This window comes from Physella acuta, unplaced genomic scaffold (genome assembly GCF_028476545.2).
Source record: "Physella acuta isolate Inbredline_101_S28 unplaced genomic scaffold, ASM2847654v3 ptg001377l, whole genome shotgun sequence".
In the NCBI taxonomy this organism is placed as follows: Eukaryota; Metazoa; Mollusca; class Gastropoda; family Physidae; genus Physella; species Physella acuta.
The window spans coordinates 694762-711055 of NW_026732892.1; the positions used below are offsets into that span (position 1 = coordinate 694762).

The 16294-nt window shown below is 40.4% G+C and overlaps 1 protein-coding gene across 4 annotated transcripts; it reads left to right on the plus strand.

Moving 5' to 3' along the window:
- The first annotated feature begins 527 nt into the window (after window positions 1-527).
- Window positions 528-15885, plus strand: LOC131927158 (GLIPR1-like protein 1). Of its 4 annotated transcripts, none has more exons than XM_059282876.1 (7): window positions 528-649; window positions 6608-6852; window positions 10116-10272; window positions 10710-10822; window positions 11255-11367; window positions 14635-14732; window positions 15294-15885. In XM_059282876.1, exons 2-7 carry the CDS (start codon window positions 6616-6618, stop codon window positions 15368-15370), a joined length of 795 nt encoding a protein of 264 aa, XP_059138859.1. In that variant the 5' UTR covers window positions 528-649; window positions 6608-6615; the 3' UTR covers window positions 15371-15885. The 4 variants fall into 4 exon arrangements, with proteins under 4 accessions (XP_059138859.1, XP_059138860.1, XP_059138862.1 ...); XM_059282877.1 differs by lacking the exon at window positions 528-649 and adding an exon at window positions 6061-6114; XM_059282879.1 differs by lacking the exon at window positions 528-649 and adding an exon at window positions 6062-6084.
- Window positions 15886-16294: the final 409 nt, after the last annotated feature.

The window sequence follows — 16294 nt, forward strand, 5'->3', positions numbered from 1 at the left end:
AGGCTTATATTTGATCATTGCGTAATACACAAACATAATATGTTTTTGAATAATATGTTTTTGAAATATATATTTGTTGCCTGTACGACCATTTGTAGTATGTGGCGTCACTATTGGGGCCATACGTACAGCAAACCACACAATCCCTTCAAATATTGAGATCTTACAAACAGATGAATGCTGGTCATTAATAATTGTATTGGTTCGTTTAAAATAATTACATTATTTTTTTAAGTGGCGGGTAGGAAGATAGTTCGACAACAAATTACCGCACATACGCACTCACACACACGCAGACAGTGCGCACACACACACACTCAGGTATACACACATATACACAACATATACACAACCATACACATACAGACACTCACGCACGCGCACACACACATGAATGCACACACACACACACACCAGCCTAATGATGCACCGTCACTATGAGCGTCTGCAGCTCCATGTACAAGCAACATCAGGAGAAAAAAACAAACTACCCAGTTGTTATGACGTATGTCCTAATTACCGGTCGATGTGAGTACTTAAATAGATGTCAAGATAGAGCACACAAGCAGTCGCTAGTTGGTGAGTGAGCAGCAAACTACTAAACACAGGAGTCCCGCGGTACACTGACACCAGTGCTATTGACTAGCGGGTAAGTCATTTATCTTATAAATACCTGCTTCATTAGACCGTCATTATTGTACCTGACAGCTCAATTAGCTCACGTCTTTATTAAACGTCACGCTTTTGGAACAATTTTTAAATTGCCCCGGCCCTCTTTAAATACGTCACATTTCCAGTTATTACTTCATTCAAAGTTGGAATTCTTGTCTTCTCAAAACAGGGATTTCCTTAAAATTTATTCACTGAACCTGGTCAACATTAAATAGGCCTCTAAAGATTAATTTTTATTGCAATTTTTAAAAAAAAAGTATTTTAAAAATGCGACATACGGGCTAAATATTTTTAACATTACTTTTAAAATGCGAAAAAGTGGCGTCACACTTTCCGACCCCCCCCCCATCTCCATTCTAACCTCCTCCTTCTCAATTCCGACTCACCCCACCACCCCCCCCCCACCCCCACCACCCCACCCCCACCACACCTCCTAGTAGTGACGTATAGGGACGTCCCTCTAAACAAGTGTTTCTTCCAGACTTTTTTCTCCGGGGGACACTAGATATTTTAGGGGGTGGGGAAGAGATGCCGGGAAGAAACACTGCTCCATACTCTTAACTCAGAGTTAAGCTTCTTGCCATTCTTCAATCAATCAAAAATGGAAATGGATTGAATGAATGTATCTAGTTGTCGTTTAAGGACAATTTTTTTTAAGTTTTAAATCTCACTTAGATATAATCCTAATATATAAATCCCCACGTTCGCACATCTCTCTCTCTCTTTCTCTGTCCGCAAAAAATTTTCGCCGGACATCACGTCAGAATCGGCAGCGATATATCGAGAACTTTTTACGGACTTTTGTTGAAAAAAATATGTTAGATGTTTTAAATGTATAACCACAAAATTATTTAAAGAAGAAAAATAAAAAATAAAGGCGTATTCGAATATAGAGAAACAGTATTATTTATGCAACCGGAAAAGCATTAATATATGTGAAAAAGAACGCATAAAACTGTGACGTCACTATTGCTTATACATTAACTAATGACGTCATCTGCCGTGTTTAGAATGAAAAGAAATGAACTATTTCATTCAAATTTGATTTAGATCTACGTACACTATGAAATGTATACAATACAATTTTTCCGGCCTAAACTCATAAAATTTATTTTATGTATTTGGATTCTAGATCTAGAGATTCTAGATCTAGACTAAATCTAAATCTACGCAATAACTAGATCTAGACGTAGACGCTAAGATCTAGATTTAGACTCTAACTTCTCTAAAATCAATTCCAAAAATAAATTTCTATATTAGGACTAAACTATTTCAAGACTTATTTATTTTATACAAAATCTTTGTTATGAACTGGCTAATTTGGGATAAAAAATTAATTTGAAAGAATAGGCATATTCGCGTAAGTTAAGATTTTAAAATACGTGTTTCATTCTCCGTATTCTATAAGGTGCCTAAATAGCGGAGATGTTAGTGTACATTAAACCACGCAGGTGGTGCGGGTTCGAGACACAGCAAGTCAGCTTGGTTAATGTATTCTTTTTTGTTATGCTCGGGCTAAACTTAAAAAAAAAATCTTTTAGGATTCTAGCTCTAGATCTAGATTGTCGGGTGTCCGATAGGGCACTTCCCGGCGCCGCAGGCGCTTCAAATTTGGCATGATCTTGCCTTGGTGCGACAGAACACGGGGGCCGGTTGGCCGAAAAGTCTACGATGTGGGGGTCAAAACTGACCTCGACTGACCGGTACCTTATATGAGCTATAAATCGAAAAAAAATGTCCACCGAGGAACCTCTTCATAACTCTTGAGGTCGTAGACCGACCTTCGGGCGAATTAATTAAGCATTCAAATTCTCAATGTTTTCGAAAGCCTAAGCGAAGCTGGGCAGCATGCCTAGTAAATATAATAAAATGGGACGGCGTGGTCGAAATGTAGAGCAATTTACTGCTAGCCCGAAAGTCTAGAGTTGGATCACGGTTCGGACTTGTGACTGAAAGACGTCACTGAGTTCAGCCCAGAGGCCTAGCGACCCTTCCCGGCGCCCGGGGACAAACTCGAGATTTCGATTTGCACCCCCCCTCAAACTTTCGATTTGCACCCCCCCCCCCCTCGAGATTTCGATTTGCACCCACCTCAACCTTTCAATTTATTTTTCCAACCCATTTTGGCGCCCCTAAGCTCGGCGCCCGGGGACATATGCCCCCCCCCCCCCCCCGCCCCCCGACCCCCTCGCTACGCTACTGGTCCAGCCAGCTCTTTTGGGTACCTGACTTACTTCGGGGAAAGTAAAGTCGGCTTAACACTTTAAATGCACTGACAATCTAATATATATAAAGTTCAATTCTGTATGTTTGTTTGTAAAATGTTTGTAAAATGTTTGTAATCGAGGATTACAAAGGAATATAACAAAAAACGAAAAAAAAAACGATACTCGATGGATTCAAGTGTTAGATTATTAAAGCGCTCACGGTCTAAATTTATGAGTTTAAAAATTACTATTGAAAGTCTTTAAAAACAATTTTCATTTTATATACTTAGAATAATAATTTTCAATTATGAACATTACATAATTTTTTTTTTAAAAGTGTATCAATATTTATAAAATTTCTAAAATTGTGTCTGAAATGTATTTGCATTTTGTCCTTTAGTTCTCATAACGTCCCTAGATTTGGAAAACACAGTTACTTCCCTTTAAAAAAACCATTGAATCGGGGGAAGAAAGAATTTACTTTTATTACTTTGTTTTGGTGTTAGGAAAAAAAAAAATTACATAATTAGCGGGGATTGATTAAGAGCAATGTCGTTGGTATTTTTAATACTGCCTTTTATTTATTCTATACACTGAACATACTGTATACTAATTATTTTTTTAAAATCAATAACATTTAATAAGACAGGTCCTACAAATGCTATATGTTTATTTCTTTCCATTTACGGATGAGCTTGGAGTATTATAATTTTGTTCGCCAAATTGAAACAGGCGCGTCCGCCGGCGCCCCTGCACGGTTCGATTTGGCGCCCTGTGCTATCATGTGAGCGCTATGCTGCATAATTTCGTTTTAAACAGTGCGATAAACTATGAATAACAAAGATTACTATAGTCTTTAAGTTAATCAAATCCGGGCGTTCTCCGGCTATTTGGCGCCCCGGGCCTTCCCGTGTTTGCAATGGTACCTACGTTCGCGTGAGTTCAAAAGACTATGAATAAGTTGGGTACTATAGTCGCTTACTAAGTTGAATCAGGCGGTTACGCTGCACGTCGTCATGGTGCGATTAGGCGGCCCGGGCTAGACTGTGGACACTTTGAGTTTATATTTGCGTTTGTGTTTTCTTTGTGTTTGAGCTTGGGTTTGCGTTTGTGGTTGTGTTTGCGTTTGGATTTGGGGTTGGGTTTGGGTTTGTTTTCGTTTGCTTTTTTCTTTGCGTTTGTATTTTCTTTTGCTTTTATCTTTGCGTTTGTGTTTTCTTTGTGTTTGTGGTTGTGTTTGCGTTTGTTTTTGTGTTTTCGCTTGTGTTTGTATTTGTGTTTGTGTTATGTTTCCGTTGTTGTTGTTTTTTTGGTGTGTTTTTTTGTTTCGTTTGATTGTGGTTGGGTTAGTGTTTGCGTTTGCATTTGTTTTCGTTTGCTTTTTTGTTTGCGTTAGTGTTTGTGCTTTCTTTGTGTTTGTGGTTGGGTTTGTCTTTGCGTTTGTTTTTGTGTTTTCGTTTGTGTTTGTTTTGTGTTAGTGTTATGTTTGCGTTTTTGTGTGTTTTGGTTGGTTGTGGTTCGGGTGGGCAATGCCGGGTATATGCTGATTACTAAACACACACGTTATGGTCCTTTACAGATACGTTTTTCAGAGATGCCAGTGCAGGGCCTGGCCGGGACGGCTAGTAAGAAAATAAAACAAACTTTTAAAAGTAAAAGCTTCAGTCACTCATAAGATTGCTTACATATTTTAGCGACCAAACTCTTACATATTTTAGCGACCAAACTCTTACATATTTTAGCGACAAAAGATATTATTAAAGGAAACAAATTAGTTTTATTTACTTATTTTCAGTGCTTTTAAAAGCTTATTGTTAAAAATAGTTTCATGTTTGTTTTATTTTCCACTTTTTAATAAGTCGTTCTATATTTTCCACTTTTTAGTAAGTCGTTCTATATTTTCCACTTTTTAGTAAGTCGTTCTATATTTTCCACTTTTTTGTAAGTCGTTCTATATTTTCCACTTTTTAGTAAGTCGTTCTATATTTTCCACTTTTTAGTAAGTCGTTCTATATTTTCCACTTTTTAGTAAGTCGTTTTATATTTTCCACTTTTTAGTAAGTCGTTCTATATTTTCCACTTTTTAGTAAGTCGTTTTATATTTTCCACTTTTTAGTAAGTCGTTCTATATTTTCCACTTTTTAGTAAGTCGTTCTATATTTTCCACTTTTTAGTAAGTCGTTCTATATTTTCCACTTTTTAGTAAGTCGTTCTATATTTTCCACTTTTTAGTAAGTCGTTCTATATTTTCCACTTTTTAGTAAGTCGTTCTATATTTTCCACTTTTTAGTAAGTCGTTTTAAATAAGGTTGGCACCACTTAGGCCACGACTAAAAAATATTTGCTTTGAAACCCGATCAGTGGCTTGCAGTCATTCAAAGACAACCATTGGATCTTTTTAATCGTGGTCGACGCTCTGTCAAAACGTGAGTGTGTCGTCAGCTGTTAAAGCGATCTCTATTATTTTATCCTGTCTTCTCCACTTGTTTATTGAATTTAGTAATCTCTTGATTAAATTGTAATGAGCAAATTAGATTAAAAATTAGATTTTCTTGCATTGTCAACAGAGACGAATTTAAATGGAACGTTTTCCCACCAACAGACATTGTGAACTAAATAAAAGTTTATAAATAGGCAACCATCTCAACCTATTTAATAGAACGGCGTTACATAGCTGTGACTTTTAAATAATATTTTATTATATTTAATTACTTGATTTTAGGGTGTCACGTGACCCCCCCCCCCCCCCCCAAAAAAAAACATGCACGTCACTCATACGATATGCATAAAGCTATGGTCTGCAACCCGCTGTTCCATTTCTCCCCCAGTTCCCGCAGGCTGGCAAATATCATATCCATTTCACACGGCTACATTAATTTATTCCCAGCCTTGGGTGCTTGGGGTTAATGGTCGGGTTATATTTTTGTAAGGCTAACGTCGATACAATCATACTCAGCGCTGGGCAAAAAATGTAACCGCCGCCAATTACCGAATCACGTTAATTGTTACATGAATAGAAATTGAGGGTTTTTTTTTGTAAATTTTTTTTTATTCTAAATGACGTTAGCGACGAGAAGTTGTTAATGAACGGCGGAATGATTGTGGCCTACACAAAGATCAAATTGTCTGCGGTCTATAAAGCGGCAGTAGCTCTATGCTGTCTGTTTTTATCTGCCTGTATCACAGTTCGGACTAAGGCGTTAAGGTTAATCTAGTGACAGGAACTTGCCGTGGGGTTGGTGTTAAGGCTAGGGTTAATTTTCAAGCGAGGTATATGGTAGGGATACTCCAAAGATTGAAAGTGTCCCCCGTAGATTTTATTTTGATATTTTCTTCCAGGATCTATCCGTAAATCTCCAACCTTTATATTATAAAATTAGTCCCCGTAGAAACTAGTAGATATCTATCTAAGGGAAAGAAGAATGTAACTTGTAAATATTATATATCATCACTTAATTACTTCCCTTAAATGTAGTCTTGTTTCTTTACAACCCTAATCAAATATTATTTATATAATTATAAATAAAAGCGTGGGCCGCTGTAGTGATATAAATAGTAGTGCATTAATATATTTAAAGAAAGTAATGTTTTATATATAAAGTAACCGCAGATTTATATTTAATAAAAATTGTATTATTTTCTTCTTTTAGTGCATTTATAAAAGCTTGTAATCATAACCGTTTGTATGTATTTATTATTTTTAAATATTAAAAAAAATTTGTCTGAAGGCTAAGGAATGTCTACCCCACGGTACCTGACCCTGGCCATCACGGCGGCCATCTTGATTCCAGCCACCTGTCTGTTAGTCTCCCACACCCGTGAGGACATCTTCAGGCGGCCGGTACCAAACTTCGTCCGGACGGACATCGGCGACAGAACGACCTTCACCCCAGAGGAGAAGCAGCGAATCCTCCAAATCGTCAACTCGTACAGGAGTATCGTGGAGCCGCCTGCCACTGGCATGCGCGAGTTGGCAAGTGTTGTAGTGTTCTTCTATAGCATCAGTCGTGTCTGTGGCAAGTGTTGTAGTGTTCTTCTATAGCATCAGTCGTGTCTATGGCAAGTGTTGTAGTGTTCTTCTATAGCATCAGTCGTGTGTGTGGCAAGTGTTGTAGTGTTCTTCTATAGCATCAGTCGTGACTGTGGCAAGTGTTGTAGTGTTCTTCTATAGCATCAGTCGTGACTGTGGCAAGTGTTGTAGTGTTCTTCTATAGCATCAGCCGTGTGTATGACAAGTGTTGTAGTGTTCTTCTATAGCATCAGTCGTGTCTGTGGCAAGTGTTGTAGTGTTCTTCTATAGCATCAGTTGTCTCTGTGGCAAGTTTTGTAGTGTTCTTCTATAGCATCAGTCGTGGCTGTGGCAAGTGTTGTAGTGTTCTTCTATAGCATCAGTCGTGGCTGTGGCAAGTGTTGTAGTGTTCTTCTATAGCATCAGTCGTGGCTGTGGCAAGTGTTGTAGTGTTCTTCTTTAGCATCAGTCGTGTCTGTGGCAAGTGTTGTAGTGTTCTTCTATAGCATCAGTCGTGACTGTGGCAAGTGTTGTAGTGTTCTTCTATAGCATCAGTCGTGTCTGTGGCAAGTGTTGTAGTGTTCTTCTATAGCATCAGTCGTGTCTGTGGCAAGTGTTGTAGTGTTCTTCTATAGCATCAGTTGTGTCTGTGGCAAGTGTTGTAGTGTTCTTCTATAGCATCAGTCGTGGCTGTGGCAAGTGTTGTAGTGTTCTTCTATAGCATCAGTTGTGTCTGTGGCAAGTGTTGTAGTGTTCTTCTATAGCATCAGTCGTGTCTGTGGCAAGTGTTGTAGTGTTCTTCTATAGCATCAGTCGTGGCTGTGGCAAGTGTTGTAGTGTTCTTCTATAGCATCAGTCGTGTCTGTGGCAAGTGTTGTAGTGTTCTTCTATAGCATCAGTCGTGTCTGTGGCAAGTGTTGTAGTGTTCTTCTATAGCATCAGTCGTGTCTGTGGCAAGTGTTGTAGTGTTCTTCTATAGCATCAGTCGTGTGTATGGCAAGTGTTGTAGTGTTCTTCTATAGCATCAGCCGTGTCTGTGGCAAGTGTTGTAGTGTTCTTCTATAGCATCAGTCGTGGCTGTGGCAAGTGTTGTAGTGTTCTTCTATAGCATCAGTTGTGTCTGTAGCAAGTGTTGTAGTGTTCTTCTATAGCATCAGTTGTGTCTGTGGCAAGTGTTGTAGTGTTCTTCTATAACATCAGTCGTGTCTGTAGCAAGTGTTGTAGTGTTCTTCTATAGCATCAGTTGTGTCTGTGGCAAGTGTTGTAGTGTTCTTCTATAGCATCAGTCGTGTCTGTGGCAAGTGTTGTAGTGTTCTTCTATAGCATCAGTTGTGTGTGTGGCAAGTGTTGTAGTGTTCTTCTATAGCATCAGTCGTGGCTGTGGCAAGTGTTGTAGTGTTCTTCTATAGCATCAGTCGTGTCTGTGGCAAGTGTTGTAGTGTTCTTCTATAGCATCAGTCGTGTCTGTGGCAAGTGTTGTAGTGTTCTTCTATAGCATCAGTCGTGTCTGTGGCAAGTGTTGTAGTGTTCTTCTATAGCATCAGTCGTGGCTGTGGCAAGTGTTGTAGTGTTCTTCTATAGCATCAGTCGTGTCTGTGGCAAGTGTTGTAGTGTTCTTCTATAGCATCAGCCGTGGCTGTGGCAAGTGTTGTAGTGTTCTTCTATAGCATCAGTCGTGTCTGTGGCAAGTGTTGTAGTGTTCTTCTATAGCATCAGCCGTGTGTGTGACAAGTGTTGTAGTGTTCTTCTATAGCATCAGTCGTGACTGTGGCAAGTGTTGTAGTGTTCTTCTATAGCATTAGTCGTGTCTGTGGCAAGTGTTGTAGTGTTCTTCTATAACATCAGTCGTGTCTGTAGCAAGTGTTGTAGTGTTCTTCTATAGCATCAGTTGTGTGTGTGGCAAGTGTTGTAGTGTTCTTCTATAGCATCAGTTGTGTCTGTGGCAAGTGTTGTAGTGTTCTTCTATAGCATCAGTCGTGTGTGTGGTTTGGTTAGCATATCAGTTGTGTCTGTGGTTTGGTTAGCATTGTTTATAGCGTCAGTCGTTTGTGTGTTTATTTTGTTTTTGTTGTATATCATCAGATTATAATAAGGCTCCGTTTTGGTACCTGACGTGGCAAGTGAAGTAGAGTTCACCAGTTCATGTAACCTCAGCATTTGAAGGGATAGTTTGGTAATATTATGTCCTGAGTCAGTATGTGTGGTTTTTGCTGTGGATTTAGCTGTGGTTTTAGCTGTAATTTTTGCTATGGTTTAGCTCTAGTTTAAGCTTTGAAATACGTTTATTTATTCTCATATTTCTAGCTGTGACTTAAGTTTATAATTCCCATGTTTGCAGCTGTGGTTTAAGTTTTTAATTCCCATGTTTGCAGCTGTGGTTTAAGTTTATAATTCCCATGTTTTCAGCTGTGGTTTAAGTTTATAATTCCCATGTTTTCAGCTGTGGTTTAAGTTTATAATTCCCATGTTTGTAGCTGTGGTTTAAGTTTATAATTCCCATGTTTTCAGCCGTGGTTTAAGTTTATAATTCCCATGTTTGCAGCTGTGGTTTAAGTTTATAATTCCCATGTTTTCAGCCGTGGTTTAAGTTTATAATTACCATGTTTTCAGCTGTGGTTTAAGTTTATAATTCCCATGTTTGCAGCCGTGGTTTAAGTTTATAATTCCCATGTTTTCAGCCGTGGTTTAAGTTTATAATTCCCATGTTTTCAGCCGTGGTTTAAGTTTATAATTCCCATGTTTTCAGCCGTGGTTTAAGTTTATAATTCCCATGTTTGCAGCTGTGGTTTAAGTTTATAATTCCCATGTTTGTAGCTGTGGTTTAAGCTGTTAATTCCCATGTTTGTAGCTGTGGTTGGTTTAAGCTTTTAATTCCCATGTTTGTAGCTGTGGTTTAAGTTTATAATTCCCATGTTTTTAGCTGTGGTTTAAGTTTATAATTCCCATGTTTTCAGCCGTGGTTTAAGTTTATAATTCCCATGTTTTCAGCCGTGGTTTAAGTTTATAATTCCCATGTTTTCAGCCGTGGTTTAAGTTTATAATTCACCATGTTTTAAGCTGTGGTTTAAGTTTATAATTCCCATGTTTGCAGCTGTGGTTTAAGTTTATAATTCCCATGTTTGTAGCTGTGGTTTAAGCTTTTAATTCCCATGTTTTCAGCCGTGGTTTAAGTTTATAATTCCCATGTTTGTAGCTGTGGTTTAAGCTTTTGATTCCCATGTTTTCAGATGTGGGATGAAGACCTGGAGGAGTTCGCCAAAGACTGGACCCAGAAATGTATTGGCACCCACAGTCACAGGAACATGACCAAAAAGTGGATGAAAAAAAAACCTCACACCTGGAAGGTGTGGGACTACATGGGGGAGGCACTCTACTACAATCATGGTGGGTAGAGTCCCGGGGGTGGGGGAGGCACTCTACTACAATCATGGTGGGTAGAGTCCGGGGGTGGGGGAGGCACTCTACTAAAATCATGGTGGGTAAAGTCCCAGGGATGGGGAGTCGCTCTACTACAATCATGGTGGGTAGAGTCCCGGGGGTGTGGGAGGCGCTCTACTACAATCATGGTGGGTAGAGTCCCGGGGGGGGGCGACCTACTACAATCATGGTGGTTGGAATAGATTGTTAGACCTGCCATAGTTGCTTAATAGATTGGTAAACAAACGATAGCTGCTTGATAGATTGGTAGACCTACCATACTCCGGAGAGTAAACAGACCAACAACTATGTTTAGAATTGTATGAGGAAGGAATGTTATTAGGTGCTGGTCTTTAAAAAAATCATTAGAAATATAAATAGTTTTCCTTTTGTTTTGAATGTAGGTTCTAAATATAGCATCGAGGAAGCCTTTTGGATGTTTTGGAATGAAGGCAAAGATTACGACATCAACGAGCCAAAATGTACACATAAATATACCTGTGGTCACTATCAAGTGGTGAGTAGCTTATAACTGTTTAAGTTGTCAGCTCTACACATTGTGTTGGTATATGTAAACATCGTGCATGGAGTAAGTTACACAAAATGTTTCCAGTTATTTATAATGTATTGTGTACAGAGTAAGATACATGGGGCCTACTTCAGTATGTAAGGATCATGTAAGGTGATTGACCAGGTTAGGTGTAAGGTGTAATGACCTGAATGTGTATTAGAATAATATTTAAGTTGCGATGCTACTATAATAGTTCATGCAATCATGATTAAAATTAATAAAACAGAGCATGCAATCTTGATTGATGCTTACTTATATAGATTATCAAACATGATTAGTATTACAGTTAGACAATGCAATCATGATTGTTATTGCTGAGATAGATCACTCAATCATTATTGATATTGCCGCGATTGACCATACAATCATGATTGACAGATAACTACAGCCAAGGCCCACAGGGTGGGGTGTGCCCTCAACAAATGCCAACGCTTCAGCAAAAGCACGTACCCAACCCCCGCCATCTTTATAGCCTGCTTGTTTGATGCCCGGTAAGTCGAGAACTCTGCTCCAAGAATTTAACCAGCAATTTCATTCAAAGATTACATCCTACATTATGATACCATGCCGTGTTGTTATGTCGTGTCGTGATGTCGTGTCGTGATATCGTGTAGTGATGTCGTGATGTCGTGTCGTGATGTCGTGTCGTGATGTCGTGTAGTGTCGTGTCGTGATGTCGTGTCGTGTCGTGATGTCGTGTCGTGATGTCGTGTCGTGATGTCGTGTCGTGATGTCGTGATGTCGTGATGTCGTGTAGTGATGTCGTGTCGTGATGTCGTGTCGTGATGTCGTGTCGTGATGTCGTGACGTGATGTCGTGTCGTGATGTCGTGTCGTGATGTCGTGTCGTGTCGTGATGTCGTGTCGTGATGTCGTGTCGTGTCGTGATGTCGTGTAGTGTCGTGTCGTGATGTCGTGTCGTGTAGTGATGTCGTGTCGTGATGTCGTGATGTCGTGTCGTGATGTCGTGATGTCGTGTCGTGATGTCGTGTCGTGATGTCGTGATGTCGTGTCGTGTCGTGATGTCGTGTCGTGATGTCGTGTCGTGATGTCGTGTCGTGATGTCGTGATGTCGTGATGTCGTGTCGTGATGTCGTGTCGTGATGTCGTGTCGTGATGTCGTGTCGTGATGTCGTGTCGTGATGTCGTGACGTGATGTCGTGACGTGATGTCGTGTCGTGATGTCGTGTCGTGATGTCGTGTCGTGTCGTGATGTCGTGTCGTGATGTCGTGTCGTGATGTCGTGTCGTGTCGTGATGTCGTGTCGTGTCGTGTCGTGATGTCGTGTCGTGTCGTGATGTCGTGTCGTGTCGTGATGTCGTGTCGTGATGTCGTGTCGTGATGTCGTGTCGTGATGTCGTGTCGTGATGTCGTGTCGTGATGTCGTGTCGTGATGTCGTGTCGTGATGTCGTGTAGTGTCGTGTTGTGATGTCGTGTAGTGTCGTGTTGTGATGTCGTGTAGTGTCGTGTCGTGATGTCGTGTCGTGATGTCGTGTCGTGATGTCGTGTCGTGATGTCGTGTCGTGATGTCGTGTCGTGATGTCGTGTCGTGATGTCGTGTCGTGATGTCGTGTCGTGATGTCGTGTCGTGATGTCGTGTCGTGATGTCGTGTTGTGATGTCGTGTCGTGATGTCGTGTCGTGATGTCGTGACGTGTCGTGTCGTGATGTCGTGTCGTGATGTCGTGTCGTGATGTCGTGTAGTGATGTCGTGTAGTGATGTCGTGTCGTGATGTCGTGATGTCGTGTCGTGATGTCGTGTCGTGATGTCGTGTCGTGATGTCGTGTCGTGTCGTGTCGTGATGTCGTGTCGTGATGTCGTGTCGTGATGTCGTGATGTCGTGACGTGATGTCGTGATGTCGTGTCGTGATGTCGTGTCGTGATGTCGTGTCGTGATGTCGTGTCGTGATGTCGTGTCGTGATGTCGTGTCGTGATGTCGTGTCGTGATGTCGTGTCGTGATGTCGTGTCGTGATGTCGTGTCGTGATGTCGTGTCGTGATGTCGTGTCGTGATGTCGTGTCGTGATGTCGTGTCGTGATGTCGTGTCGTGATGTCGTGTCGTGATATCGTGTCGTGATGTCGTATCATGATGTCGTGTCGTGCTGTCGTGTCATGTCGTGATGTCGTGTCGTGTCGTGATGTCGTGTCGTGATGTCGTGTCGTTATGTCGTGTCGTGATGTCTTGTCGTGATGTCGTGTCGTGTCGTGTCGTGATAACGTGTCGTGTCGTGATGTCGTGTCGTGTCGTGTCGTGACTTGGTAATATCTTCATGTCGTCACATAGTTTAGACTAGCTGCATACCTGTGCTCCGCTAAGGTAAATTTTTTTTAAATGTACTAACTTGGGAACAGAACAAAACTAAACACAATACAAACGAACGCAAAAAAAAAACACATACGAAAAAACAAACACAACACTGATTATATAAACACAATTTAAATGCAAAGGCATATTGCTCACAGTCTATCCCGTAGCGCCAAATCGCGCCCTTTCCGAGCGCCGGCGGCGCGTCTGACTCAGTGAATGACTATAAAACAGCGAACCTCCATCCCGGGGACAAACTTTCGATTTGCACCCCCCCCCCCCACCACCAACCTTCCTTTTTTCCACCCCCCCCCCTTCCGCAAATTTTCAATTTGTTTTTCCATCCCATTTTGGCACCCGGGGACATATGTCCCCCCCCCCCCCTCGCTACGGCTCTGCTACAAAACCCCTAGCTTGTCCGCAAACCGAAAGATAGAATAATAATTAGTAAAGAGTACATTAAGTGTTTAAAATAAATAAAAGCCAGTATTTAGAATATCCGTGTTTTACTGACCAAATTGCACTTTATAAATTCAAGCATTTTTTTCAGTACTTTTTAAAATTTACAATAAATTTTCATGACTAAAACCATTGCTCACTTAATGAACGTGATGACTTTATATAATAATGGGGCAATAGTTGATTAAAAATTACAATTAGTAAACAGTACGTTCAGTGAATAAAATAAGTAAAAGATAGCCTTTTACCAATCAGTGCTAATTATAATATTCCAACAATAATGTACTCTTACACGTCTGCATAATTTGCATTCACATTTTGGTAATTATATTATTCCAACAATTATTCCGTCTTGGAGATTTTGCCTTCACATTTTTAGTTGAATTTATTTTAAAATTACCTCCCTTGGCAAAATTAATAAACAGTTTAATTAGATTTTTCTACCCTACTGTTAATATGTTATTAAAATGTATCCACTTTTTCGAGGAATATAAACGAAAATGATATTTGACATTGATCCTTTTAATATGTTTAGCAATGTGCGTGTCTTTACTATTTTCTTTACGTTATGCAAAAGAGTAAAAGCAGTGGCAACTATAAAATAACTTTATGTCGTTATAAACAAACCCTACTTTATTACACACTGCGATGCGCTGAAAAGCACTGCAAGGTGCGATATTTACTTTTATGGTTCCAAAATCTATAGCGATGACGGAAGGAAGGACTGACACACACCACTTGGCCGCTTATATTATAGATGCTGTCAAGTTGTCAAAATAATTGACCAGTTTAAAAATTTGTTTCATAGTCAAACCAAAGTCGTAAATTATTGATTACAATAAGTATAAATAAAAAAGACACTAAGAGTGTACTTAAGTAGCTCGACAAAAATATGTAGCCTAATACCGGACAAGATATTTTAGTCAGTTTGAAATAGTCTTTGTATTAACGCGTACGTACTAGAAAGCTAACACGTCATTGTCCCCTCCACAGATACTTTGAGGACGCGCGGCCGTACGAGGTGGGAGAGAGATGCTCGGCGTGTGGAGGTTCCGGGTACAGCTTCCAGTACTGCAGGCACGGTCTCTGCAGTGAGTACAATTAGCACTTCCGGTTTGTTGCACGAGATTTTTGCCAAGTACAGTCTTTGTTTTATTTTTGTAGCGAGACGTGGGTCAGTAGAGTATGTGGTTGTGTGGTAGTATGTGGTAGTGTGTGGTAGTGTGTAGTAGTGTGGCAGTGTGTGGTAGTGTGTGGTAGTATGTAGTAGTGTGTGATAGTATGTGGTAGTGTGTGATAGTATGTGGTAGTGTGTGGTAGTGTTTAGTAAAATGTGGTAATATGTCGTGGTGTGTGGTAAAGTGTGGTAGTGTGTGGTACAATGTGGTAGTGTGTGGTCGTGTGTGGTTGTGTGTGGTAGTGTGTGGTAGTGTGTGGTAGTGTGTTATATTTCTATAGCTGTATCTGTACAGCCACTGGGTATATAGTAGCAAGGTCACTGTAGAACAGCTAATCATCGTTGGATATAGTTATCATTAGATGCTCCATCGCCACTCTTGTAAATATAATCTGTAATAAGTAGAAGCTAAAATAGAAGTTATATGTGTTGAAATTGGCTTTTCACTAAAATGTGTTTGTGTCTCATCTTTTAGTCTCGCCTTATATGAGGAAACATAACTCTGGATACGACGGGAGCACAGACAGCGTGGGCGTCACTGGGCTTCAGTAGATGGTCACACCATGTGGGCGTCACTGGGCTTCAGTAGATGGTCACATTATGTGGGCGTCACTGGGCTGCAGTCGATGGTCACTTTATGTGGGCGTCACTGGGCTTCAGTAGATGGTCACATTATGTGGGCGTCACTGGGCTGCAGTAGATGATCTCATTATGTGGGCGTCACTGGGCTTCAGTAGATGATCTCATTATGTGGGCGTCACTGGGCTTCAGTAGATGGTCACACAATGTGGGCGTCACTGGGCTTCAATAGATGGTCACTTTATGAGGGCGTCACTTGGCTGCAGTCGATGGTCAACAACACAAGCCGCCAGCTATTGAAAGAATGACGTCATTTGTTTCACGCTATCAAATTCTCTTAAATTTTCTCTAACTATATTTATGTGTTCACTATTCGTAATTTATTTGCTTTACATACACGATGGTCATATAATCATTTCGTGGCATTTAAAAAAAATTCTTTCAATATCTACAAACTGTTCTTGTTACAATAAACATCACATGGTAGACATCACGTCTTGTCCACTTTGTTTAAGGGTGTCAGCGTCATTTCGTGGGAGGTCAGATGGGTCTGCGGGGAGGTGGGGGGGGGTTGAGAGAGGGGGTTGAGGGGGGTGCACGTGCTTCGTACATACTTCTGTGTTGATACAACTATTGTACCCCTAGAAAAAGATAGACTCATTGCACTAGGCCGACATCTTAAAAACCGACATGAATAAAAATCCGACACGAATAAAAATTTCATAAAAACGTTTTAATAACAAGCTTTTATGTTTCGTCAAAACAAAATGGCTGGAATCTTGTCTTCAGATCACCTATTCTTTATGCTTTGCTATCATGGAGAGCCAGTTTTATTCTCAACGACTCTGTCGACTGAGAAACCACCAAAGGGTTTTATTCTTATCGACACAATTGGAG

What these genes read in the sequence shown, in the direction of transcription:
- LOC131927158 (XM_059282876.1), top strand. Translation starts at nt 6,616, where the DNA reads ATGTCTACCCCACGGTACCTGACCCTGGCCATCACGGCGGCCATCTTG. An exon ending in GGCACTCTACTACAATCATG is followed by an intron (nt 10,273 to 10,709) that starts GTGGGTAGAGTC and finishes TTTTGAATGTAG; the next exon opens with GTTCTAAATATAGCATCGAG. An exon ending in GCCTGCTTGTTTGATGCCCG is followed by an intron (nt 11,368 to 14,634) that starts GTAAGTCGAGAA and finishes TCCCCTCCACAG; the next exon opens with ATACTTTGAGGACGCGCGGC.